Source organism: Pristiophorus japonicus, chromosome 12 (assembly GCF_044704955.1).
Source record: "Pristiophorus japonicus isolate sPriJap1 chromosome 12, sPriJap1.hap1, whole genome shotgun sequence".
In the NCBI taxonomy this organism is placed as follows: domain Eukaryota; kingdom Metazoa; phylum Chordata; class Chondrichthyes; family Pristiophoridae; genus Pristiophorus; species Pristiophorus japonicus.
The window spans coordinates 207,529,733-207,556,136 of NC_091988.1; the positions used below are offsets into that span (position 1 = coordinate 207,529,733).

General features: G+C 45.0%; 1 protein-coding gene across 2 annotated transcripts in view; it reads right to left on the reverse strand.

The window, feature by feature from the left end:
• ahcy (adenosylhomocysteinase) overlaps positions 1-26,404 on the reverse strand; it is a 75,878-nt gene that overhangs the window by 34,888 nt on the left and 14,586 nt on the right. The window contains exons 2-5 of one of the 2 annotated variants that reach the window (XM_070896527.1): positions 20,392-20,582; positions 17,288-17,363; positions 6,664-6,816; positions 4,734-4,846 (exon numbers count right to left, since the gene is read on the reverse strand). In XM_070896527.1, coding sequence (XP_070752628.1) covers positions 4,734-4,846; positions 6,664-6,816; positions 17,288-17,363; positions 20,392-20,582 — 533 coding nt within the window. The remainder of the gene's footprint in view (positions 1-4,733; positions 4,847-6,663; positions 6,817-17,287; positions 17,364-20,391; positions 20,583-26,404) is intronic. The other variant, XM_070896528.1, reaches the window with a different exon arrangement.

A 26,404-nucleotide genomic window follows, 5' to 3' on the forward strand; every position in this document is an offset into this window, starting at 1 on the left:
CCTACACCTGGCAGGTGAAACTATTTACAGCTTTCAGCCCATCAAACCAACATAAAAACATAGAAAATAGGTGCAGGAGTAGGCCATTCGGCCCTTCGAACCTGCACCACCATTCAATAAGATCATGACTGATCATTCACCTCAGTACCCCTTTCCTGCTTTCTCTCCATACCTCTTGATCCCTTTAGCCGCAAGGGCCATATCTAACTCCCTTTTGAATATATCAAACAAACTAGCATCAACAACTCTCTGCGGTAGGGAATTTCACAGGTTAACAACTCTGAGTGAAGAAGTTTCTCCTCATCTCAGTCCTAAATGGCTTACCCCTTATCCTTAGACTGTGTCCCCTGGTTCTGGACTTCCCCAACATCGGGAACATTCTTCCTGCCTCTAACCTGTCCAATCCCGTCAGAATTTTATATGTTTCTATGAGATCACCTCTCATTCTTCTAAACTCCAGTGAATACAGGCTCAGTCGATCCAGTAAATATAAGCCTAGTCGATCCAGTCTCTCCTATGTAAGTCCTGCCATCCCAGGAATCAGTCTGGTGAACCTTCGCTGCACTCCCTCAATAACAAGAACGTCCTTCCTCAGATTAGGAGACCAAAACTGAACACAATATTCCAGGTGAGGCCTCACCAAGGCCCTGTACAACAGCAGTAAGACCTCCCTGCTCCTATATTCAAATCCCCTAGCTATGAAGGCCAACATGCCATTTGCTTTCTTCACCACCTGCTGTACCTGCACACCAACTTTCAATGACCAATGTACCATGACACCCAGGTCTCGTTGCACCTTCTCTTTTCCTAATCTGTCACCATTCAGATAATATTCTGCCTTCCTGTTTTTGCCACCAAAGTGGATAACCTCACAGTTATCCACATCATCATGCATTTGCCCACTCACCTAACCTGTCCAAGTCATCCTGCAGCCTCTTAGCATCCTCCTCATAGCTCACACCGCCACCCAGCTTAGTGTCATCTGCAAACATGGAGATATTACACTCAATTCCTTCATCTAAATCATTAATGTATATTGTAAATAGCTGGGGCCCCAGCACTGAACCTTGCGGCACCCCACTAGTCACTGCCTGCCATTCTGAAAAGGACCCGTTTATCCCGATTCTCTGCTTCCCGTCTGCCAACCAGTTCTCTATCCACGTCAATACATTACCCCCAATACCATGTACTTTAATTTTGCACACCAATCTCTTGTGTGGGACCTGGTCAAAAGCTTTTTGAAAGTCCAAATACACCACATCCACTGGTTCTCCCTTGTCCACTCTACTAGTTACATCTTCAAAAAATTCTAGAAGATTTGTGATTTCCCTTTCATAAATCCATGCTGACTTGGACCGATCCTGTCACTGCTTTCACATCTTTAATAATTGATTCCAACATTTTCCCCACTACCGATGTCAGGCTAACCAGTCTACAATTACCCGTTTTCTCTCTCCTTCCTTTTTAAAAAAAGTGGTGTTACATTAGCTACCCTCCAGTCCATAGGAGCTGATCCAGAGTCGATTAGCTCTTGGAAAATGATCACCAATGCATCCACTATTTCTAGGGCCACTTCCTTAAGTACTCTGGGATGCAGACTATCAGGCCCTGGGGATTTACCAGTCTTCAATCCCATCAATTTCCCGATTAATAAGGATATCCTTCAGTTCCTCCTTCTCGCTAGACCCTCAGTGCCCTAGTATTTCCGGAAGGTTATTTGCAGAAGGAACATAAGAAATAGGAGCAGAAGTCGGCCATTCAGCCCCTCGAGCCTGCTCAACAAGATCATGGCTGATCTTCTGCATCAACTTCACTTTCACACCCTATCCCCATATCCCTTGATTAGTGCCCAAAAATCTATCGATCTGTCTTGAATATACTCATCGACTGAGCACTCACAGCCCTCCAGGGTAGAGAATTCCTTCACAACCCAGAGTAAAGAAATTTCTCCTTATCTCAGTCCTAAATGGCTGATCTTTTATCCAGAGACTACGACCCTTAGTTCTAGACTCTGCAGCCAGGGGAAACAGCCTTCAGCATCTACCTTGTCAATCCCCCTCAGAATCTTGTATGTTTCAATGAGATCGCCTCTCATTCTTCTAAACTCGAGAGTATATGCCCATTCGACTCAATTTCTCCTCATAGGACAGCTTCCTCATCCCAGGAATCCAGGAACCTTTGTTACACTGCCTCCAAGGCAAATATAATCCTTCCTTAGGTGCAGAAACCAAAACTGTACGCAGTATTCCAGGTGTGGTCTCACCAAAGTCCTGTATAATTACTGCTTTACTCTTCTATTCCAACCCCTTGCAATAAAGGCCAACACACCATTTGCCTTCCTAACTGCTTGCTGTCCCTGCATGTTAACTTTGATTCATGTTCAGAGAGGTGTGGAGGAATAGAGGGACCTTGGAGAATATGTCCACAGATCCTTAAAGGTAGGACAGTTCGATAAGGTAGTTAAAAAGGCATATGGAATGCTTTCCTTTATTAGCTGAGGCATAGAATACAAGAGCAAGCAGTTATGCCAGCACCATATATAGCATTAGTTAGTTCACAGCTGGAGTACTGCATGCAGTTCTGGTCACCACATTACAGGAAGGATGTGATTGCACTTGAAAGGGTGCAGAGGAGATTTACGAGGATGTTGCCAGGATTGGAAAACTTTAGCTATGAGGAAAGATTGGAATGGTTGGAGTTGTTTTTCTTGGAACAGAGGAGGCCAAGGGAAGATTTAATTGAGGTGTATAAAATTGAGGAGCCTGGATAGAGTGGCTAGGAAGGACCTATTTCTCTTAGCAGAGGAGTCAACAACCAGGGGGCATAGATTTAAAGTAATTGGGAGGAGGATTAGAGGGGAGATGAGGAAACATTTCTTCCCCCAGAGGGTGGTGGGGGTCTAGAACTCACTGCCTGAAAGGGTGGTAGAGGCAGAAACCCTCACCACATTTAAAAAGGTACTTGGATGGGCACTTGAGAGCCGTACCCTACAGGGCTGTGGACCTATTGCTGGAAGGCAGGATTAGGCCGGAAGGCTCTTGGTCTGCCTGCACGGACACGATGGGTGGAATGGCTTCCTTCTCTGTCGTAATTTTCTAAGATTCTGATACAAGGACACCCAAAACCCTCTAAATACAAACATTTACTAGTCTTTCACCTTCTAAAAATTATTCTGCTTTTCTATTCTTCTGACTAAAGTGTACAATTACACATCTCATTATATTCCATCTGCCACCTTCTTGGCCAATCACTTGCCTATATACCTTTGTGGCCTCTTTGCCTCCTCCTCACAGTTTACTTTTCAGCCTAGCTTTGTATTGTCAGCAAATATATTACATTCGGTCCCCTCATCCAAGTCATTGATATAGATTATAAATAGCGGAGGCCGCACCACTGATCCGCGTTACACCGCGCCAAACCGAAAATGACCCGTTTATTCCTACTCCGTTTACCAATTCTCAACCCATGCCAATATATTACCCTCTGTATGATGCCTCTGACTTGTCCTCCGGCGATATCTCTGTTTCTGTTCCCCTTACTTGGTGTCCTGAAATTTCTAATGCTGAAAAACTTGTTGCTTTCTGCTTGAATCGTTAGCATTATCCATTAGAAAAGATCCTGTTTTTTTTTTCCTTCGTTCTTGGAATGTGAGCATCGCTGGCAAGGCCAAGACTTATTGCCCATCTCTTAGAACCCTAGGATGTAGGCCATCAGATCCAGGGGATTTGTCGACTTTAAGTCCTATTAATCTCTCCAGTACTTTTTGTTTACTAAAATGAACTACTTTTAAGTTCCTCACTCTCAGACTCGGTTCCCCACTACTCCGTGTGTGTTGTGTCTCAAGGGCCAACTAAAGATGAACAATAAATCCTGACTTTGCCAGCGATGCTCACATTCCAAGAATGAAGAAAAAAAACAGGATCTTTTCTAATGGATAATGTTAACGATTCAAGCAGAAAGCAACAAGTTCTTCAGCATTAGAAATTGCTGGACACCAAGTAAAGGGGAACAGAAACAGAGCTCTCGCCGGAGGACAAGTCAGAGGCATCATGCCGAGGCAGCTGAGCATTGTGATCAGATTGCAGCTTGCATAATGCCATCAGGTCTCACCATCCAGGCCTGCAAACTGGGCACTGAGGCTGATCCCTATTTCCGGAGAAAGTTAGAAAAACTTGGGACTCTTTGGGCTTGAAGGAGACAAATGAGGTGGGATTGTAATGGAGTGGTATTCCAAGTGATACCATGGCATAGAAACAGAATTCCTGTTTGCAATCATGAAAGGAGATGCCAAGGATTTTAATTATCTAAGCTGATTAGTGCGATTCTTCATCTCATCTTTCCCAGCTACATTACACTGAGCACCAGTGGATAAACATTGTTATAACAGAGTAAACAATCCATGCTCTATAGGCACAGGGATCTCCAATTCAGGCCATGGAACCTGGGGCATCTCCAGCTCACCAAAAGCCAAGTTGGATTGTGCTGTGAGATGCTAGGCTATCGAATTTCCCCAACCTCTACTTCCACTGCTGAGTGAGCTCTTGCCGAGACTTCAGCCTCCTGCAGCTATGTGCTGAGATGGTCCAACAGGAGCACGAAGCAAGATCCACAAGAATTAGGGATTCCTTAATGTACCTTTCTGGTACAGTGAATGCCTCCCTTAGAAAACTTAGCATCAAATGCAGAATCGGTTAATTGCACAGTACATCAGAAACCTCATTAGAACACATTACCTTAGTGACAGAGTCATTGACATTGAAGGAAGGAACTTTGAGTTCTTTGTTCTTGTGCATCTTACTGAGGTTGTGGACTCCAGTTGTAGTCTCTTCAGAGATTCCCTTGATATCTGCAGGATCAATAAGCATCAATCACACCGATTTCCACTTAAGCAGGACATGGTCAAATAAACAATGATGAACTATAGTTAAGAAGAAACACTTTGGGCAGAGCAAGAGAGACTTGTTCTGGAAGGAGTTAGCTGTAAGTGCAGGAATTAGGAACAGGGTAACTACATCATTGGGCGTCATTCTATGCGTTAAATTATTTCACTTCTATCTCCGGGACTCAGCTGGAGTAGAACCGAGCTGAGGCGGCTAGATTTCCTCAGCAGGTGGGTAGCAGCACCTCGAAGTATCGCAGGAAGAGAATAGAGTAACTGCACCAGTGAGCACACACTGTAGTTGAGACAATGGATGTGACTCATGGCATGAACAATTTTCATCACTACCATCACTGCTTGGTAACCGTTACTCTCCAAGTAACCCAGTAATAACAGAAACATAGAAATCTACAGCGCAGAAGGAGGCCATTTCTGCCCACCGTGTCCGCACCGGCCGACAAAGAGCCACGCGGCCCTCGGTCAGCAGCCCTGAAGGTTACATATAAACCTATGAACAATGAACAATGGCGGAAAGGTAAAGAGCACCCAGCCCAACCAGTCCGCCTCACACAACTGGGACACCCCCTATACTGAAACATTCTACACTCCACCCCAACTGGAGCCATATGATCTCCTGGGAGAGGCAAAAAAAGATAAAAACCCAGGCCAATTGGGGAAAAAATCTGGGAAAATTCTTCACGACTCATCCAGGCAATCGAAACTAGTCCAGATCACCACCCTGGCCGTATTCAATTCCCTGCAGTACTTATCATATCTGTGCCGGCCAACAAGAGGTTATCCAGTCTAATCCCAATTACCAGCTCTAGGTCCGTAACCCAGCAGGTTACAGCACTTTTAAGTGCCCATCCAAGCACATTTTAAATGTGGTGAGGGTTTCTGCTTCCATCACCCTTCCAGGCAGTGAGTTCCAGATCCCCACAACCCTTTGCGTGAAGAAGCTTCCCCTCAAAACCTTCCACCAACCACCTTAATCCTATGTCCCTTCGTAATTGACCCCTCTAGGCCCTTGCTATCCACTATATCCAGACCCCTCAAAATGTTATACACCTCAATGAGGTATCCTCTCAGCCTCCTGTGTTCCAAGGAGAACAAACCCAGCCTATCCAATCTGTCCTCATAACTAAGATTCTCCATTCCAGGCAGCATTCTAATAAATCACCTCTGCACCCTCTCGTGCAATCAAGTCCGTCCTATAATACGGCGACCAGAACTGCACGCAGTACTCCAGCAGTAGCCTAACCAGAGTATTATATAATTTAGGCATAACCTCCCTGCTCTTGTATGCCATGCCTCAGCCAGTAAAGGCAAGTATTCTGTATGCCTTCTTAACCAACTTATCCACATAACATCACTTGTTAATGCCCAGGCCCCGAATTATTGGGCATAATGTTACTGAACTGTTCTTGTACAGTACAACCAGTTTCTTCGTGGAACTACTTTTAGTTGAACTATATATGAGGAAACATCTTGAGTTTCCAAACTGGTCTCATTTACACGGCAGCATCTATTTTGAGACTGCAGTGAAACCACAACTGTGCCTACACATCAAATGTACGCATTTGTCCGAGGAGTCTTCAGCAGGCTGTATATCTTCCCCAATGTTGAGGATTGCCCACTTCCAGTACTTCACACCTGGACACATGTAATGTAAATGAGGCAACGCACATCACCTGCAAGACCACCACATTGTGGGGTATTAACAGCAAATAGACACGAGACATTACCCAAAGCAACATTTGCCACTCAAGACAATGGAAGAGGACCTTTTAGGAGTTTGGGATGCTTATTGTGAACCAGGTTTGTAAGGTCTCCACCATCGTCCAAAATCATATTCAGGGGTTTTCCATCACGGAAGTACAGTGTCTGCTCAATGCACCACATGTATTCCTCATCTGTCTCGCCCTTCCAAGCGTACACTGCAAATAAAACAAGCGTTGTTGACATGAAGCAATAACCCCAAATAATGCAACTCAATGTGCACTCGCTAGTTACAGCAACCTGGAGTTTAAAGTACACTTTTTTACATCCCCCACCCCCCCCCCCCCCCATTCCATTTCAAAAAAGCCTTCAATTACTGTTGCACTCTCACCCAGCGACATTGCAATTGTGCCTCGATGCAGTTTTCACATTGTATGGCGCAGGCATTATAGTGTAACTCAGAAGTGAAGTTAGTGACATGAAAACCAGTTGCATTTTATCAAGTAAAGCAAGACTGTCATTCGAGGGCAGACTCACAGCAACTAACTGCCCACAACTTCGTAAGCGCCATGTTAACATTTTATTGCCACTTAAACTGTTAGCTTTGACATTTTGATGTAAATAAGCAGATTTCTACAGATGTGCTCAGCAAAATTCTGCTAGCAAGCAGAGGTGTGTAGAGCTGGCAGCTCAGTCAGTACTGCTGACCCGATCGGTTTAGGCAGGTACCAGTCGCAATAACGTGAAGCAAACAAATGAAGTCTCAATCACAAAAAGTGAAACACACTGGAACACTGTGATGGCGGAGGGGCTTCTCCTTCAAATTGCACAGCAATTGTGTGCACAATGCAGTGGCTTGCTAGACCATTTCAGAGGGCAGTGTATTGATGCAGGAGCTCAAATTTGTGAAATGATTTGAGAATATAATTAGATCATCGCCACTGGTAGATTAAAAGGGCATAGGTCTAGGACTAGTATGAAAGCAGAATGGGTTTAGAAGGATTCTTTTTAAACCTAAAAGGATTATAAAATAATTACAAGTAACCATTGAAGCCAAGTCAAGTGACATTTAAAAGAAAACTGGTTAAGCAGTTGGGGAGAGATATTAAATATTAATGGGCAAGAGCAGGGAAATGGTATCAGAATAGACAGTTCTGGTCCCAACTGTTCTGCTCCAGTTCAATCTATACCTCTGGACTTTGATTAAACAAACTATAAAGAGAGCTCGTGTCTGGCATGTCACATTCAGAGATACAAAATTGTTACAAATGCACCGGATTGGCTCAAATTTCAGAACAGCAACAAATCACAATTGAACAATTTGGGATTCTCCAGCAACCAATCAAGCCACACTTCCCAAGCCCGAACCACTACTTCCATAAGCTTTAATAATGGTATTTTTCAAGCAACTAATTCCGGTTTGTGACAGAATTACACATTTCAAGCACCGTGTAAAACATGTACAAAGTTGTGGGCAGTTAGTTGCTGCGAGTCTGCCCTCTAACAATAGCGTAAAAAAATGCACAACCTCCTTCTATGGGCCCAAAATTGCCCACGAGTTACTCCAGTTTTTTTTTGGAGCAACTTGATTTTTCTGGAGTATCTTAAAAATCCCCATTTTGTACATTCAATTTGCACCAGTGTAAGTGAGTTAGTTAGGTTTTTTTTAAAGTTTAGTTTAGTTTTTTTTCCCCAAAAGGGAGCGTTACCAGCCACCTACACCCGTTTTGGCCATTTTGGACAGCTAATAGCTGCTCGAAACTAACTTAGGCCAGCGTATGTAGCCACTTGTGGCCGCACAGAAAACCCTTGGACAGTTAAGAAATCAGCACAGGTAGTCAGAGATAGGGGCAGGAAGGGAAGTGGAGAGGACCTTGCAAAGCACTAAACAAAGCACAACATTCAAGAAGCATTAAAACCATCAAGAATAAATAAAAAATAAAACCTAACTTGGCCCAGGAAGTCAACGGGCTGGCCGATGAGAGAGGCCACTTGGCCGGGGATAGGTACAGGCGAGACGACCAGGCGGAAGAGCACAGGGAACTGGCTACAGGCTCGCAGAAGACACAGGCTGGCTGGGCTGGGCTGGCAGAAGACACAGGCTGGCTGGCTGCAGGAATCAACGGACAGCGGGCCAGCCGGCTGGTGCGGGAGGCCACTTGGCCGGGGATAGGTGCAGGCGGGACAGCAGAGAGAACTGGCCGATTGCCAATGTTATTCGCTACTGCGCATGCGCGAACGCTCCAATGTGCATGCGCAGCTGGCAGTCTTTCTCGCACAGAACCCAAGCTCCGCCCACCGCCCCCCCCACTCCCAATCCACTGGCCATGCCGTGCCAAGCCCCGGGAGAGTCAACAGAGCGGCCAGAATCCAGGGAGATCTTTTTGGTGCCGTTTTCAGCCGAAGTCGGCGCATCTCTGATAAGTGCGCTGAAAAAACGGGTGGGCCAAATATCTAGTGATTGAAATAATGTATTCCCCAACTACTATCTTGCTGGCCAGCAGAAACAATCCATTACTATTTAACTTACCATAACTATTCATAATCGTGGACAGCCTTCATCAGGTCATCTCTCTGCCATCACAACTCTAATGAATAATTCCAAAATTCTCATCCCAGTAATATCCGAATGAATCTATATTGCATCTTTTCATTGCTTTTATAACCTTGCTGAAATGCTTGGAAGGAATCAGGGTGGTAATGGTAGAAAGTATTAGCGCAAGGAGGGCAATGGTGGAATGCAAACATGAGGTTAAGAAGTTTTGGGCGACAAGTAATGCTGGAGTGAGTTTCGGGGATGCTGATGTTGGGGTCACCACACTCTGCCGGCGATGATGAAATTAAAGCCAATCATCAGAGTGTCTCCAGCCTCACCACCCAGGCACGGGGGCCGGGTCCAGCCTCACCACCCAGGCACGGGGGCCGGGTCCAGGGGAAGGAGTCCAGCCTTACCACCCAGGCACAGGGGCGGTGGGGAGAGGGAACAAACTCCGCACCGTGCACAGGAACGGTTGCGGCCCAATTTCTAGGCCTATTTTCTAAACATTCCTGAAGATCTGTTTGTGTAATCTTCGATTCAACACTGCTCCTCCTCGTTTTCCCTACTCTATCCTCCTGAATATTATGTAACCAGAAATTTTCAGCATCCAGTCCTGCCTAGCCTAAGCTACATCTGTTAATGTTATATCAGTCAACCCCCTCCCCCACATCAATCTATGCCTCTAGCTCACCAAACTCAGCCACATTGTACCTTGTGTATTGTGTAACTCAAATCTCCGACTGCCCGTTTGGCAATCTCATTTTACTCCTTCCGATTGGTTTTTCCTCTCTGGTTTTGCCTTCTGCTGCCTCATTTAACTTCTCCCCTGCCTTTTCCCTGGTCAGGAATAGACCATTCCAGTCAGTCATTCAATTAGATCATGGCTTATCTGTACCTCAACTGGTAGCCCTCAGTACCCTTACCTAATTAAAAAACTGCCCACCTTGGTCTAAGAAATGTCAATTGTCCCCAGGATCCACAGCCTTTTGGAGAGAGCGTTCCAGATTCCCATTATTCTGTGCGATAAGATGCTTCCCGATTTCAGTCCGAAACAGTCTACCTCTAATTTTAAGATTATGCCCCTTGTCGTGAATAAGTCAATCGTGGCCCAAGTCAGAAGGTTGTGGGTTCAAGTCCCACTCCAGGAGATGGGAGCACACAATCTGGAAGGGAGTGCTGCATTGTTGGAGGTGCCGGCTTTCGGATGAGACATTAGATGTCTGCTCTCAGGTGAGAGAGCCCGTGGCACTATTTAGAAGAACAGGTAAGTTATCCCCGATGTTCAGGCCAATAGTTATCCCTCAAACATCATAAAAACAGATTATCTAGTAGTTTGTGGGAGCTTGCTGTGCTTAAGTTGGCTGACGCATTGCCTACATTACAACAGTGACTACACTTAAAAATACTTCATTGGCTGTAAAGCGCTTTGGGATGTTCTGTGGTTGTGAAGGGCACTATATAAATGCAAATAAATCTTTCTTTTACTAGAGGCGTTCAAAATTATGAAGCGTTTCAGTAACTATAAATAAGGAGAAACAATTTGCAGTGGCAGGAGGCTCGGGAACCAGAGGACAGATTTAATGTAACAGTAAAAGAACCAAAGGCAACATGAGGAAACTTTTTTTTCTTTAAAAATGCAGCTAGTTGTTGTGATTTGGATTTTCCCTTTTTTAATTCGTTCCGGGATGTGGGCGCTGCTGGGCATTTATTGCCCATCCCTAATTGCCCCTTGAGAAGGTGGTGGTAAGCCGCCTTGAACCGCCCCAGTCTGTGTGGTGAAGGTGCTCCCACAGTGCTGCTAGGGAGGAGTTCCAGGATTGTGACCCAGCGACGATGAAGGAACGGCCGATATATTTCCAAGTCGGGATGGTGTGTGACTCGGAGGGGAACGTGGAGGTGGTGGTGTTCCCATGCGCCTGCTGCCCTTGTCCTTTTAAGTGGTAGAGGTTGAGGGTTTGGGAGGTGCTGCCGAAGAAGTCTTGGCGAGTTGCTGCAGTGCATCTTGTAGATGGTGCACACTGCAGCCACGGTGCACTGGTGGTGGAGGGAGTGAATGTTTGGGTGGTGGATGGGGGGGCCAATCAAACGGCTGCTTTGTCCTGGATAGTGTCGAGTTTCTTGAGTGTTGTTGGAGCTGCACTCATCCAGGCAAGTGCAGAGTATTCCAACACACTCCTGACTTGTGCCTTGTAGATGGTGGAAAGGCTTTGGGGAGTAAGGACGTGAGACACTCGCTGCAGAATATCCAGCCTCTGACCTGCTCTTGTAGCCACAGTATTTATGATGATGTAAAAGAGAGGGTTGATGAGGGTAATGTGGTTGATGTGGTGTACATGGATTTCCAAAAGGCGTTTGATAAAGTGTCACATAATAAGCTTGCCAGCAAAGTTGAGGCCCATGAATAAAAAGGATGGTGGCAGCAAGGATATGAAATTGGCCAAGTGACAGGAGTAGTGGTGAACGGTTGTTTTTCGGACTGGAGGAAGGTATACAGTGGTGTTCCCCAAGGGTCGGTACTCAGACCACTGCTTTGTTGATCTATTAATGACCTGGACTTGGTGTACAGGGCACAATTTCAAAATTTGCAAGATGACAAAACTTGGAACAGTGAGGATGATAGTGAATGACCAAGACATTCAGGCTAGTGAAATGGGTGGGTATGTGGCAAATTAAATTTAACACAGAAAAGGGGTGTTAAATCAAATCATTGAAAGGGGCAGGTTGAGAAAGTGGTTAAAAAAAAAAAATCATGGGATCCTGGGCTTCATAAATAGAGGCATAGAGTACACAAGAATTAGGAGCAGGAGTCAGCCATTCGGCCCCTGATCAATAAGATTTTCGCCGATCTTCTACTCCAACTCCAATTTCCTGCACTATCCCCATGTCCCTGGATATTTCAAAATCTATCGATCTCAGCCTTGAATATACTCAGCGACTGAGCCTCCACAGCCCTCTGGGGTAGAGAATTCCAGAGATTCACCACCCTCTGAGTAAAGAAATTTCTCCTCATCAGTCTTAAATGGCCAACCCCTTATCCTGAGACTGACCCCTGGTTCTAAACTCCCCAGCCAGAGGAAACATCCTCCCTGCATCGACCGGGTCAAACCCTGTAAGAATTTTGTATTTTTCAATGAGATCACATCTCATTCTTCTAAACTTGAGAGCATAGTGGCTTAGTCTACTCAATCTCTCCTCATAGGACAATCTCCCCATCCCAGGAATCAGTCTGGTGAACCTTCGTTGCACCCCTCTATGGCAAGTATATCCTCCCTTAGGTAAGGAGACCGACACTGTACACAATACTCCAGGTGTGGTCTCATCAGGGCTCTATATAATTGCAGTAAGACGCTTTCAAGATGTAGTTCGGAATCCAGAATATTAGGTACTTCATTAAAACACCTGTGAACTCATCCCTTTTCGCGTGGAAGCAAGTCATCCTCGCTTCAAGGGACTGCCTATGATGATGATGACATACTTAAATCCTCTTGTAATAAAGGCCAACATACCATTTGCTTTCATAATCACTTGCTGTACCTGCAGATTAACTTTCAGTGATTGGTGTACAAAGATACCCCGGTCCCTCTGATCACCGACATTTCCCAATCTCTCACCGTTTAAAAAATACTGCTTTTCGATTTTTCCTACCAAATTTTTACCAAAGTGAATAACTTCACATTTCTCCACTATATATTCCATTTGCCATGTCCTTACCCACTCACTTAGCCTGTCTATATCCCCCTGAAGCCTCGGCATCCTCCTCACAACTTACCTTCCCACCTAGCTTTGTATAATCAGCAAACTTGGATATATTACATTTGGTCCACTCATCCAAATCATTGATATAGATTGTGAATAGCTGGGGCCCAAGCTCCGATCCTTGCGGCAACCCACTAGTTACAGCCTGCTGACTCAAAAATGACCCATTTATTCCTACTTTCTGTTACCTCTCCGTTGCAGGTACAGCAAGTGGCCAATGAAATCTTGGCCTTTATTGCAAAGGGAATGGAGTATAAAAGCAGGGAAGTCTTGCTACAGCTATACAAGGTATTGGTGAGGACACACCTGGAATACTGCATGCAGTTTTGGTTTCCATATTTACGAAAGGATATACTTGCATTGGAGGCAGTTCAGAGAAGGTTCACTAGGTTGATCCCGGAGATGAAGGGATTGACTTATGAGGAAAGGTTGAGTAGGTTGGGCCTCTACTCACTGGAATTCAGAAGAATGAGAGGTGATCTTATCGAAAAGAGGGCTCGACAAGCTGGACACAGAGAGAATGTTTCCACTGATGGGGGAGACTAGAACTAGAGAGCATGATCTTAGAATAAGGGGTCGCCCATTTAAAACTGAAATGAGGAGAAATTTCTTCTGAGGGTTGTAAATCTGTGAAATTTGCTGCCTCAGAGAGCTGTGGAAGCTGGGTCATTGAATAAATTTAAGACAGAAATAGACAGTTTCTGAAATGATAAGGGGTCAAGGGATTATGGGGAGCGGGCAGGGAAGTGGAGCTGAGTCCATGATCAGATCAGCCATGACCTTATTGAATGGCGGAGCAGGCTCGAGGGGCCGTATGGCCTACTCCTGCTCCTATTTCTTAAGTTCTTATTAACCAATCCTCAATCCATAGAAAATAGGTGCAGGAGTAGGCCATTCGGCCCTTCTAGCCTGCACCGCCATTCAATGAGTTCATGGCTGAACATGCAACTTCAGTACCCCATACCCCTTGATCCCCTAGTAGTAAGGACATCATCTAACTCCTTTTTGAATATATTTAGTGAATTGGCCTCAACAACTTTCTGTGGTAGAGAATTCCACAGGTTCACCACTCTGGGTGAAGAAGTTTCTCCTCATCTCAGTCCTAAATGGCTTACCCCTTATCCTTAGACTGTGACCCCTGGTTCTGGACTTCCCCAACATTGGGAACATTCTTCCTGCATCTAACCTGTCTAAACCTATCAGAATTTTAAACATTTCTATGAGGTCCCCTCTCATTCTTCTGAACTCAGTGAATACAAGCCCAGTTGATCCAGTCTTTCTTGATAGGTCAGTCCCGCCATCCCGGGAATCAGTCTGGTGAACCTTCGCTGCATTCCTCAATAGCAAGAATGTCCTTCCTCAGGTTAGGAGACCAAAACTGTACACAATACTCCCGGTGTGGCCTCACCAAGGCCCTGTACAACTGTAGCAACACCTCCCTGCCCCTGTACTCAAATCCCCTCGCTATGAAGGCCAACATGCCATTTGCTTTCTTAACCGCCTGCTGTACCTGCATGCCAACCTTCAATGACTGATGTACCATGACACCCAGGTCTCATTGCACCTCCCCTTTTCCTAATCTGTCACCATTCAGATAATAGTCTGTCTCTCTGTTTTTACCACCAAAGTGGATAACCTCACATTTATCCACATTATACTTCATCTGCCATGCATCTGCCCACTCACCTAACCTATCCAAGTCACTCTGCAGCCTCATAGCATCCTCCTCGCAGCTCACACAGCCACCCAACTTAGTGTCATCCGCAAATTTGGAGATACTACATTTAATCCCCTCGTCTAAATCATTAATGTAGTGTAAACAGCTGGGGCCCCAGCACAGAACCTTGCGGTACCGCACTAGTCACTGCCTGCCATTCTGAAAAGTACCCATTTACTCCTACTCTTTGCTTCCTGCTCGTATATTACCTCCAATCCCACAATTCCTAATTTTGTTTAATAATCTCGTGTGGCACCTTATCGAAAGCCTTCTGAAAATCCAAATACACCACATCCACTGGTTCCCCATTATCTATTGTGCTGGTTACAACCTCTCAAAATTCTAACATTTGTCAAACATGATTTCCCTTTCATAAATCAGTGTTGACTCTGCCCAATCCTATTATTATTTTCTAAGTGCCCTGTTATCACATCCTTAATAATAGATTCTAGCATTTTCCCTGCTACTGATGTCAGGCTAACTGGTCTGTAGTTCCCAGTTTTCTCTCTCCCTCCTTTCTTAAAATAGCGGGGTTACATTAGCCACCTTCCAATCTGCAGGAACCGTTATAGAATCTATGGCATTCTGGAAGATGACAACCAATGGATCCACTATCTCTATAGCCACCTCTTTCAAAGCCCTAGGATGTAGGCCATCAGGTCCAAGGGATTTATCGGCTCTCAATCCCATTAATTTCCGTAGTTCTATTTTTTTTTTTAAAACTAATACTAATTTCTTTCAGTTCCTCATTCTCACTAGACCGCGTTGCCCACTAATTGGAGGTTTTTTGTGTCTTCCGTGAAGACAGACACAAAGTATTTGTTTAATTTCTCTGCTATTTCCTTATTTCTCATTATAATGTCTCCTGTCTCAGCCTGTAGGGTACCCACGTTTACTCTCGCTAACCTTTTCCTTTTTACATACCTACAGATGCTTTTATCCTGTTTTTATGTCTCTTGCTATTTTCCGTTTCTTAATCCTCCTTTGCTGAACTCTAAAATACTCCCAAGCCTCAGGCTTACTGCTCTTTTTGCCAACATTATAAGCCTCTTCCTTTGATCATAGAAATTTACAGTACGGAAAGAGGCCATTTCGGCCCATCATGTCCGTGCCGGCCAACAAGAGGCTATCCAGCCTAATCCCACTTTCCAGCTCTAGGTCCATAGCCCTGTAGGTTACAGCATTTCAAGTGCATAGCCAAGTACTTTTAAAAATGTGATGAGGGTTTCTGCCTCTACCACCCTTTCAGGCCGTGAGTTCCAGACCCCACAACCCTCTGGGTGAAGAAATTTCCCCTCAAATCCTCCTACTAATGACTACATTTATGCCCCATGGTTGTTGACCCCTCTGCCAAGGGAAATAGGCCCTTTTTATCCACTATATTTTGGCCCCTCTTAACTTAACAGCTCAATCAGGTCTCGCCTCAGCATCCCCATTCCAAGAAAAACAAACCCAGCCTATCCAATCTGTCCTCATAGCTAAGATTCTCCACTCCTGGCAACATCCTCGCAAATCTCCTCTGTACCCTCTCCAGTGCAATCACGTCCTTCCTGTAATGTGGTGACCAGAACTGCACGCAGTACTCCAGCTGTGGCCTAACCAGTGTTTTATACAGTTCAAGCATAACCCCCACCCCGCTCTTATATTCTATGCCTCGGCTAATAAAGGCAAGCACTCCTAACTATCTGATCTACTATTATCTTTAACTTCTTGTTAGCCACGGTTGGATCCCTTTTCCTGTTGGATTTTTGTGCCTTAAAAGGAATGTATGTTTGTTGTAAATTATGTATTAATTCTTTAAATGCTAGCCATTGGTTTTCTACCATCATACAAAAGCAAGGAAGTTATGAAGAACCTGTATAAAAAACTGGTTCAGCCTCAACTGGAGTAGTGTCTCCAATTCTGAGCACCACACTTTAGGAAGGATGTGAAGGCCTTAGAGAGGATGCAGAAAAGATTTGAGAATGGTTCCAGGGATGAGGGAATTCAGTGCCGTGGATAGACTGCAAAAGCTGGGGTTGTTCTCCTTGGAGCAGAGAAGGTGGAGAGGAGATTTGATCGAGGTGTTCAAAATCATGAGGTGTCAGGACTGAGTAAATAGAGAGAAACTGTTCCCATTGGCGGAGGGTCGAGAACCAGAGGACACAGATTTAAGGTGATTGGCAAAAGAACCAAAGGCAATATGAGGAAAAATGCTACGCAATGAGTGGTTAGGATCTAAAATGCACTGCCCAAGAGGGTGGAGGCAGACGCAATTGTGGCTTTCAAAAGGGAATTGGATAAGTACCTGAAGGGAAAAAATTTGCAGGACTATGGGGAAAGGGCAGGGGAGTGGGACTAGCTGAAGTGCTCCAGCAGAGAGCCGGCGTGGGTTCGACAGGCAGAATGGTCTCCTGTGCTGTATCATTCTATAATTGTATAGTTTTGTTGCACATGAGCTGAACATTAATGGATTGGGAACCCTTGCAGTTAACAAAGACTCCTTGCTGCAGTCTATGGCACCCTGCGGTTGCTGTATGAATACACATATTTAAGTTTAGATGGCCAAAATATATAACTTGTTGGATAATTTGCAAGTTTAAAGCAATGTATGCTTTACTGAGATCCTAGTGACAAGTGTTCCATTTGTGTTAGTTTGTGCACTTTATGGGATGTGCAATCGCTTCATTATACTGACCAGGAACTCCGGATTTAGCAATCGCTGCAGCTGCATGATCCTGCGTAGAGAAAATATTGCAGCTGGACCATTGAACCTGAAATGAGATCAAAGCCTTGGTTACAACAATAACATGGACTTCAACCTGCACCATGACAAAGGGGAAAACTGCAACTGAACATCTAATCACCAAGGCAGGATTCAGGTGGTGCTTATAATGAAATACCTCAAAGCAGAAATCCTTCCATGTCTCCAAACTGACATGCCTCACTTTGAGCACAAAAAGATAAATTTAAACCGATAAATGGAAGTCACAATGCTTACGCACCCTAAAGACTAAATTATTTGTTTTCAAACAGTTTATTCTGAAACATTCAAGGACGCAAGGTGTGTCCTGGGTAAATACCAGTTTGTGCAATCTGTTAGTCGACATAAATTGATTATGGATTACAGACCCATGTGGAGCCATCACTTGCTCACATTTACACTGGCAAAAATATCATAAAGGAGAGTTAAGTAAGAGACCCAATTCTGCTTAGGGAAGGGAAGGCATCAGGAACATGTATATAGGGATAAATGCACTTATTTGCATTACATCTTCCCATGCTAGCTGACATTGTAAGTGGCTCCCTTTCCTCACCACCATCCACCCTCAACCCCTGTCCTTGCTATCTACTGCACCATTTCCAACCTCTTTGCTTCCCAAACTTTTTGAATATGTTGTCAATCCCAGTTCTATGCCCATCTCTCCTGCAACTGCCTGTATGAATCTGACCAGAGCGGGACCAGAGCAGAGGTGGAGCAAATAAAGAGCATGGCGACACCTGACCCGAGCGGGAGGCCCGAGCAGATTTGAAAGTGAACCAGAGAGTTAAAAAAAGTGATGTCAGCACAAGGCAAGGAACTGATTGGTGAGAAGCTGTTAGTTTTTTTTTAAGTTTTAAGTTTATTTCTGCTAAGCAAGTTCATAATCTATTAAATCATCATAGACAGTCCCTCAAAATCGAGGAAGCCTTGTTTCCACTCGGAGCTTCCAGGTGGCTGAACAGTCCAATACGGAAATTACAGTCCCTGTCACAGGTGGGACAGACAGTGGTTGAGGGAAGGGGTGGGTGGGACAGGTTTGGCGCACACTCTTTCCGCTGCCTGTGCTTGTTTTCTGCATGCTCTCGGCGTCGAGACTCGAGGTGCTTCCTCCACTTAGGGCAGTCTTTGGCCAGGGACTCAGGTGTCAGTGGGGATGTTGCATTTTATCAAGGAGGCTTTGAAGGTGCCCTTGAAACATGTCCTTTGCCCATCTGGAGCTCACTTGCCATGTAGGAGTTCAGAGTAGTGCACTTGCTTTTGGGAGTCTCGCGTTGGTCATGCGGACGATGTGGCCCGCCCAACGATGCTGGTCGAACGTGGCCAGTGCTTCGATGCTGGGGATGTTGACCTGAGCAAGAAGACTAACGTTGGTGCGTGCATCCTCCCAGTGGATTTGCAGGATCTTGCGGAGGGAGTACTGGTAGTACTTCTCCAGTGCTTTGAGGTGTCTGCTGTATATAATCCACGTCTCTGAGCCATATAGGAGGGCGGGTGTCACTACTGCCCTGTACACCTGGTGCCAGATTTGAGGTCCTGATCTTCGAACACTCTCTCTTCCTCAGGCAACCGAAGGCTGCGCTGGCACACTGGAGGCGGTGTTGGACCTTGTCATCAATGTCTGCCCTTGCTGATAGTAGGCTCCCAAGGTATGGAAAATGGTCCATGTTGTCCAAGGCTGCGCCGTGGATTTTGATGACCGAGGGCAGTGCTGTGTGGCAGGTAGGGCAGCTCAGCCCAGTGAACTGCACATCCTGTGCCATGTGAGAATTCCTGGACACCCACGTGTGCAGGAAGTGTTGCCAGCTACAGCAGCTCGAGCTCCGGGTTTCGGAGCAAGAGCTATTGCAGAGCAGCCGCGAGGCTGAGGACTACGTGGATAGCACATTTCTGGAGACGGTCAGCCCGCAGTTGAAGAGTGTGCAGGCAGAGGGAAAATGTGACTGCTAGACAGAAGAGGAGGACCATGCAGGGATCCACCAAGTGCATCTCGCTCAGCAACCGGTTTCCAGTTCTGAATACTAGTGAGGGTGATGGGTCCTGTGGGAGTGCAGCCTGAGGCAAGTCCATGGATGGCTCAGCTGTACAGAGGGAGGGGGTGGGGGGGAAGAGAAAGAACAAGTGTTACAAGATTCGTTAGTTCAGGGAACAGACAGGCGTTTCTGCAGTCACAGACGTGACTCCAGGATGGGATGTTGCCTCCCTGGTGCCAGGATCAAGGATGTCACTGAGCGGCAGATTTAGAGAGTTAGGAGATTAAAAAGCAGGATCTCAAAAGGTAGTAATCCCTGATGCCACATGCTAGCGAGTACAGAAATAGGAAGATAGAGCAGATGAATGCGTGGCTGGAGAGATGGTGCAGGTGGAAGGGCTTTAGATTCCCGAGGCATTGGGACAGTTTCTGGGGGAGGTGGGACCTGTACAAGCCGGACGTGTTGCACCTCAACAGAGCTGGGACCAATATCCTCGTGGGGGGGGCGGGGGAGGGAGGTTGCTAGTGTTATTAGGGAGCGTTTAAACTAGTTTGGTAGGGGGATATGAACCAGAATGTAGATTTAGAAGAGAGAAACAAAGCTGGAAATGGAAGGCAGAAAATTAAGTGAGTTTGGAAAGCAAAGGAAATAAAGGTTAGAAAATAAACAAGGCAGTTTAGTAATGCTAAATGGTATATACTTTAATGGAGAGTCCAGGAAATAAGGCAGCAGAGCCAAGGGATCCTGGGGACATGGCTGCTCCCTGAATCCATGGCAGATGACAGCACAGGAAAGGTACAACTGCACAGAGCCAGCCATGGCTGCAGAGGACCTCCCTGGGATCAGATACGTGTGTGTTTGGAGCCAAGATTTTCATCAATTTCTTTACAGGAAACACTTAAGACGCTCGCATATATCTGAAAGTCATCTCAACAGATCGGCTCACTGGAGCCTTCCTGGCAAAGCTCTGCTGCTCACGTGTGCCTTATGCTCGAAGTCATTGGAGAACTGGTCTTGGAAAAAGCATTTGGTGCTAAGTTTTTCCCATATGATTTATGCTGACATTACCTCTGCCCCAAGTGCTGTTAGGGTTTCAATCAGTACAGCACTTTGAAGAGTCATGTGGAGGCAGCCTGCGATCCGAGCTCCTTTCAAAGGCTTGGAATCCCCGTGCATCTTCCTCATCATCATCAAGCCAGGCATCTCATTCTCTGCAATCTCAATTGCCTTCCGACCCCATTCTGCCAAACTGATGTCAGCTACAATGCAAAGAAACAAGATTCAAGCACATATGCAATGATATTAAACACTGACTAGACACAGGACTTTAGGACATGACAGATGTCGGTGTCAGCTGTGGCTCAGTGGATTGCATTCTCGCCCGAGTCAGAGGTTGTGGGTTCATCCAACTCCAGCGACTTGAGCACAAAAAACATTCCAAGCTGACACTCCAGTGCAGTGCTGACTGTTTTCAACGTCTTTCTGATGAGATGTTAAACCGAGGCCCCATCTGCTCTCAGGTGGACGTAAAAGATCCCACGGCACTATTTCTGAGAATCATAGAAAATTACAACACAGAGGGAGGCCATTTTGGCTGTCCCGGCTGACAAAGAGCTATCCAGCCTAATCCCACTTTCCAGCTCTTGGGCCATAGCCTTGTAGGTTACGGCACTAAGTGCACATCTAAGTATTTTTTAAATGTGGTGAGGGTCCCTGATGATAAAGATGGGTGGGAAAACAAATTGTTAGGACACAAAAAAAAATCAGCAAAGAGATATAGACAGGCTAAGTGAGTGGGCAAAAATTTGGCAGACAGAGCATAATGTAGGAAAATGTGAGGTTGTCCATTTTGGCAGAAAAAAATAGAAAAGCAAATTATTAAAGTGCTGCTGTACAGCGGGACCTGGGGGTCCTTGTACATGAAACAGAAAGTTAGTATGCAGGTACAGCAAGTAATCAGGAAGGCAAATGGACTGTTGGCCTTTATTGCAAGGGGGAATGGAGTATAAAAGCAGGGAAGTCCTGCTACAACTGTACAGGGTATTGGTGAGGCCACACCTGGAGTACTGCGTACAGTTTTGGTCTACGTATTTAAGGAAGGATATACTTGCATTGGAGGCAGTTCAGAGAAGGTTCACTAGGTTGATTCCAGAGATGAGGGGGTTGACTTATGAAGATAGGTTGAGTAGGTTGGACCTCTACTCATTGGAGTTCAGAAGAATGAGAGGTGATCTTATTGAAACATACAAGATAATGAGGGGGCTCGACAAGGTGAATGCAGAGAGGATATTTCCATTCAGGGGAAACTAAAACTAGGGGACAGTCTCAGAATAAGGGGCAACCCATTTAAAACAGAGATGAGAAGGAATTTTTTGTGAGGGTTGTAAATCTGTGGAGGCTGGGTCATTAAATATATTTAAGGCGGAGATACAGATTTTTGAGCGATAAGGGAGTAAAGGGTTATGGGAAGCAGGCAAGGAAGTGGAGCTGAGAATATGATTAGATCAGCCATGATCTTATTGAATGGTGGAGCAGGTTCGAGGGACCCAATAGCCTACTCCTGCACCTATTTCTTATGTTCTTATGTCTTAAGCTGCCCTCTTGAACCGCTGCAGCCCTCCTTGTGATGTGCTCAGTCGGGAATTGCAGGGTGTTGCACAGTGGATCTATACCCCAGCAGCAGTCATGCCTTCAGCTTGGGATTTGACCTTTATGCTGGTAGCATCTGTCCTAACAGAATTTGTGAACTACACAACCTTGCAGATTGGTGAATGATGCAGAGTTGGTGGACGAGGGGAGAGCCAGCCAGTGTTCCCAATCCTGATTACGACCCAACAACCCCTGCCAGAAAGTCTGTGAATGTAGATTAGGCAAGAGTAGGATTGGATCTGGCTGATTCCTTCAGTCAAACAGTTGCCAGTGCCCATCAAAAATGCTCACTTGGCTAAGCTACAGAAGACCTACATCAGAATATACTCAACGACTGAGCTACCACAGCCCTCTGGGGTAGAGAATTCCAAAGATTCACCACCCTCTGAGTGAAGACATTTCTTCTCATCTCAGTCCTAAATTGTCATCCCCCGATTCTGAGACTGTGACCCCTGGTTCTAGACTCCCCAGCCCAGGGAAACATCCTCCCTGCATCTACCCTGTCAAGCCCTGTGAGAATGTTGTATGTTTCAATGAGATCACCTCCCATTCTTCTAAACTCCAGAATAGGCAGAGTCTGCTCAATCTCTCCTCATAGGACAATCCCCCATCCCAGGAATCAACCTGGTGAACCTTCGCTGCACTCCCTCTATGGTAAGTATATCCTTCCTTAGGTAAGGAGACCAAAACTGTACACAATACTCCAGGTGTGGTCTCACCAGGGTCCTATATAATTGCAGTAAGACATCTTTACTCTTATACTTAAATCCTCTTGTGATAAAAGCCAACATTCCATTTGCTTTCCTAATCACTTGCTGTACCTGCATGTTAACTGTCAGTGATTTGTGTACAAGGACACTCAGGTCCCTCCGAACACCATTTCCCAATCTCGCAATTTAAAAAATACTCTGCTTTTCTATTTTTCTTACCGAAGTGGGTAACTTCACATTCCTCCACATTATATTCCATTTACCATGTTCTTGCCCATTCACTTAACCTGTCCTTGAAGTTTCTTTGCATCCTCCTCACAACTTACATTCCCATCTAGCTTTGTATCAGCAAACGTGGATATATTACAATTGGTCCCCTCATCCAAATCATTGATAGAGATTGTGAATAGCCGAGGTCTAAGCTCCGATCCTGGTGGCATCCCACTAGTTACAGCCTGCCAACCCGAAAATGGCCCGTTTTTCCTAAATGTTTTCTGTCCGTTAACCAATGCTTGTATATCACCACCAATCCCATGAGCCCTAATTTTGTTCAATAATCTCTTGTGTGGCACCTTATTGAATGCCTTCTGAAAATCTAAATACACCACATCCACTGGCTCCCCCTTATCTATTCTACTAACTACAACCTCAAAATCTCAAGCATGATTTCCTTTTCATAAATCCACATCGACTACCTACCTAATTATTTTCTAAGTGCCCTGTTACCACATCCTTAATAATAGATTCTATCATTTCCCCATACTGATGTCAGACTAACTGGTCTGTAGTACCCCATTTTCTCTCTCCGTCGTTTCTTAAATAGCGGGGTTATATTAGCTACATTCCAATCTGCGGGAACCTTTCTAGAATCTATGGAATTCTGGAAGATGACAACCAATGCATCCATTATTTCTATAGCTATCTCTTTTAAAACCCTAGGATGTAGGCCATCAGGTCCTGGGGATTTATCGGCTCAGTCCCATTAACTTCTGCAGTACCATTTTTTCCACTCATACTAATTTCTTTTGGGTCCTCATTCTCGTGAGACCCTTGGTTCTCCATTATTTGCGTCAAGTTTTTTGCGTCTTCTTCCGTGAAGACAAAGTATTTGTTTAATTACTCTGCCATTTCTTTATTCACCATTATTTCTCCTGTTTCAACCTCAAAGGGTCTCACATTTACTTTCACTAATCTTATCCTTTTTACATACCTACAGAAGCTTTTACAATCTGTTTTTGTGTCTCTCGATAGTTGACTCTCATTCTATTTTCCATTTCTGTATCAATTTCTTGGTCCTCCTTTGCTGAATTCTAAAATCCTCCCAATCCTCAGGCTTACTACGCTTTTTAGCAACATTATAACCCTCTTCCTTTGATTTAATACTAATTTTTTAAACTTCTCTTGTTCGCCACAGTTGGATCACTTTTCCTGTGGGATTTTTGTGACTTAAAAGGAATGTATATTTGTTGTAAATTATTAATTCTTTAAATGCAATCCATTGCTTGCCTACCGTCATACCTTTTAGTGCAGTTTCCCAATCTACTTTAGCCAATTCGCCCCTCATACCGATGTAGTTTGCCTTGTTTAGATTTAAGACCAGAGTTTCAGATTCAACGACATCATTTTCAAACTCAATATAAAATCCTATCATATTATGGTCACTCTTCCTTCCCTAAAGGTCCCATTACGACAAGCTTATTAATTAACTTTTGCTCATTACATAATACTAATCTTCATTGCAAGAGGGATGGAGTACAAAAGCAGGGAGGTCCTGCTGCAACTGTACAGGGTATTGGTGAGGCCGCACCTGGAGTACTGCGTGCAGTTTTGGTCACCTTACTTAAGGAAGGATATACTAGCTTTGGAGGGGGTAGAGACAATTCACTAGGTGGATTCAAGAGATGAGGGGGTTGCCTTATGATGATAGATTGAGTAGACTGGGTCTTTACTCCTTGAGTTCAGAAGGATGAGAGGTGATCTTATAGAAACATTTAAAATAATGAAAGGGATAGACAAGATAGAGGCAGAGAGGTTGTTTCCACTAGTCGGGGAGACTAGAACTAGGGGGCACAGCCTCAAAATACGGGGGAGCCAATTTAAAACCGAGTTGAGAAGGAATTTCTTCTCCCAGAGGGTTGTGATTCTGTGGAATTCTCTGCCCAGCGAAGCAGTTGAGGCTAGCTCATTGAATGTATTCATAGAAACATAGAAATTAGGTGCAGGAGTAGGCCATTCTAGCCTGCACCGCCATTCAATGAGTTCATGGCTGAACATGCAACTTCAGTACCCCATTCCTGCTTTCTTGCCATACCCCTTGATCCCCTTAGTAGTAAGGACTACATCTAACTCCTTTTTGAATATATTTAGTGAATTGGCCTCAACAACTTTCTGTGGTAGAGAATTCCACAGGTTCACCACTCTCTGGGTGAAGAAGTTTCTCCTCATCTCAGTCCTAAATGGCTTACCCTTTATCCTCAGACTGTGACCCCTGGTTCTGGACTTCCCAACATTGGGAACATTCTTCCTGCATCTAACCTGTCTAAACCCGTCAGAATTTTAAACGTTTCTATAAGGTTCCCTCATTCTTCTGAACTCCAGTGAATACAAGCCCAGTTGATTTAGTTCTTGATAGGTCAGTCCCGCCATCCCGGGAATCAGTCTGGTGAACCTTCGCTGCACTCCCTCAATAACAAGAATGTACTTCCTCAGGTTAGGAGACCAAAACTGTACACAATACTCCAGGTGTGGCCTCACCAAGGCCCTGTACAACTCTAGCAACACCTCCCTGCCCCTGTACTCAAATCCCCTCGCTATGAAGGCCAACATACCATTTGCTTTCTTAACCGCCTGCTGTACCTGCATGCCAACCTTCAATGACTGATGTACCATGACACCCAGGTCTCTTTGCACCTCCCCTTTTCCTAATCTGTCACCATTCAGATAATAGTCTGTCTCTCTGTTTTTACCACCAAAGTGGACAACCTCACATTTATCCACATTATACTTCATCTGCCATGCATTTGCCCACTCACCTAACCTATCCAAGTCACGCTGCAGCCTCATAGCATCCTCCTCGCAGCTCACACTGCCACCCAACTTAGTGTCATCTGCAAATTTGGAGATACTAAATTTAATCCCCTCGTCTAAATCATTAATATACAGTGTAAACAGTTGGGGCCCCAGCACAGAACCTTGCGGTACCCCACTAGTCACTGCCTGCCATTCTGAAAAGTACCCATTTACTCCTACTCTTTGCTTCCTGTCTGACAATAATTTCTCAATCCATGTCAGCACACTACCCCCAATCCCATGTGCTTTAACTTTGCACATTAATCTCTTGTGTGGAACCTTGTCGAAAGCCTTCTGAAAGTCCAAATATACCACATCAAATGGTTCTCCCTTGTCCACTCTACTGGAAACAGCCTCAAAAAATTCCAGAAGATTTGTCAAGCATGATTTCCCTTTCACAAATCCATGCTGACTTGAACCCATCATGTCACCTCTTTCCAAATGTGCTGCTATGACATCCTTAATAATTGATTCCATCATCTTACCCACTACCGATGTCAGGCTGACCGGTCTATAATTCCGTTTTCACTCTCCCTCCTTTTTTTTTAAAAAAGTGGGGTTACATTGGCTACCCTCCACTCAATAGGAACTGATCCAGAGTTAATGGAATGTTGGAAAATGACTGTCAATGCATCCGCTATTTCCAAGGCCAC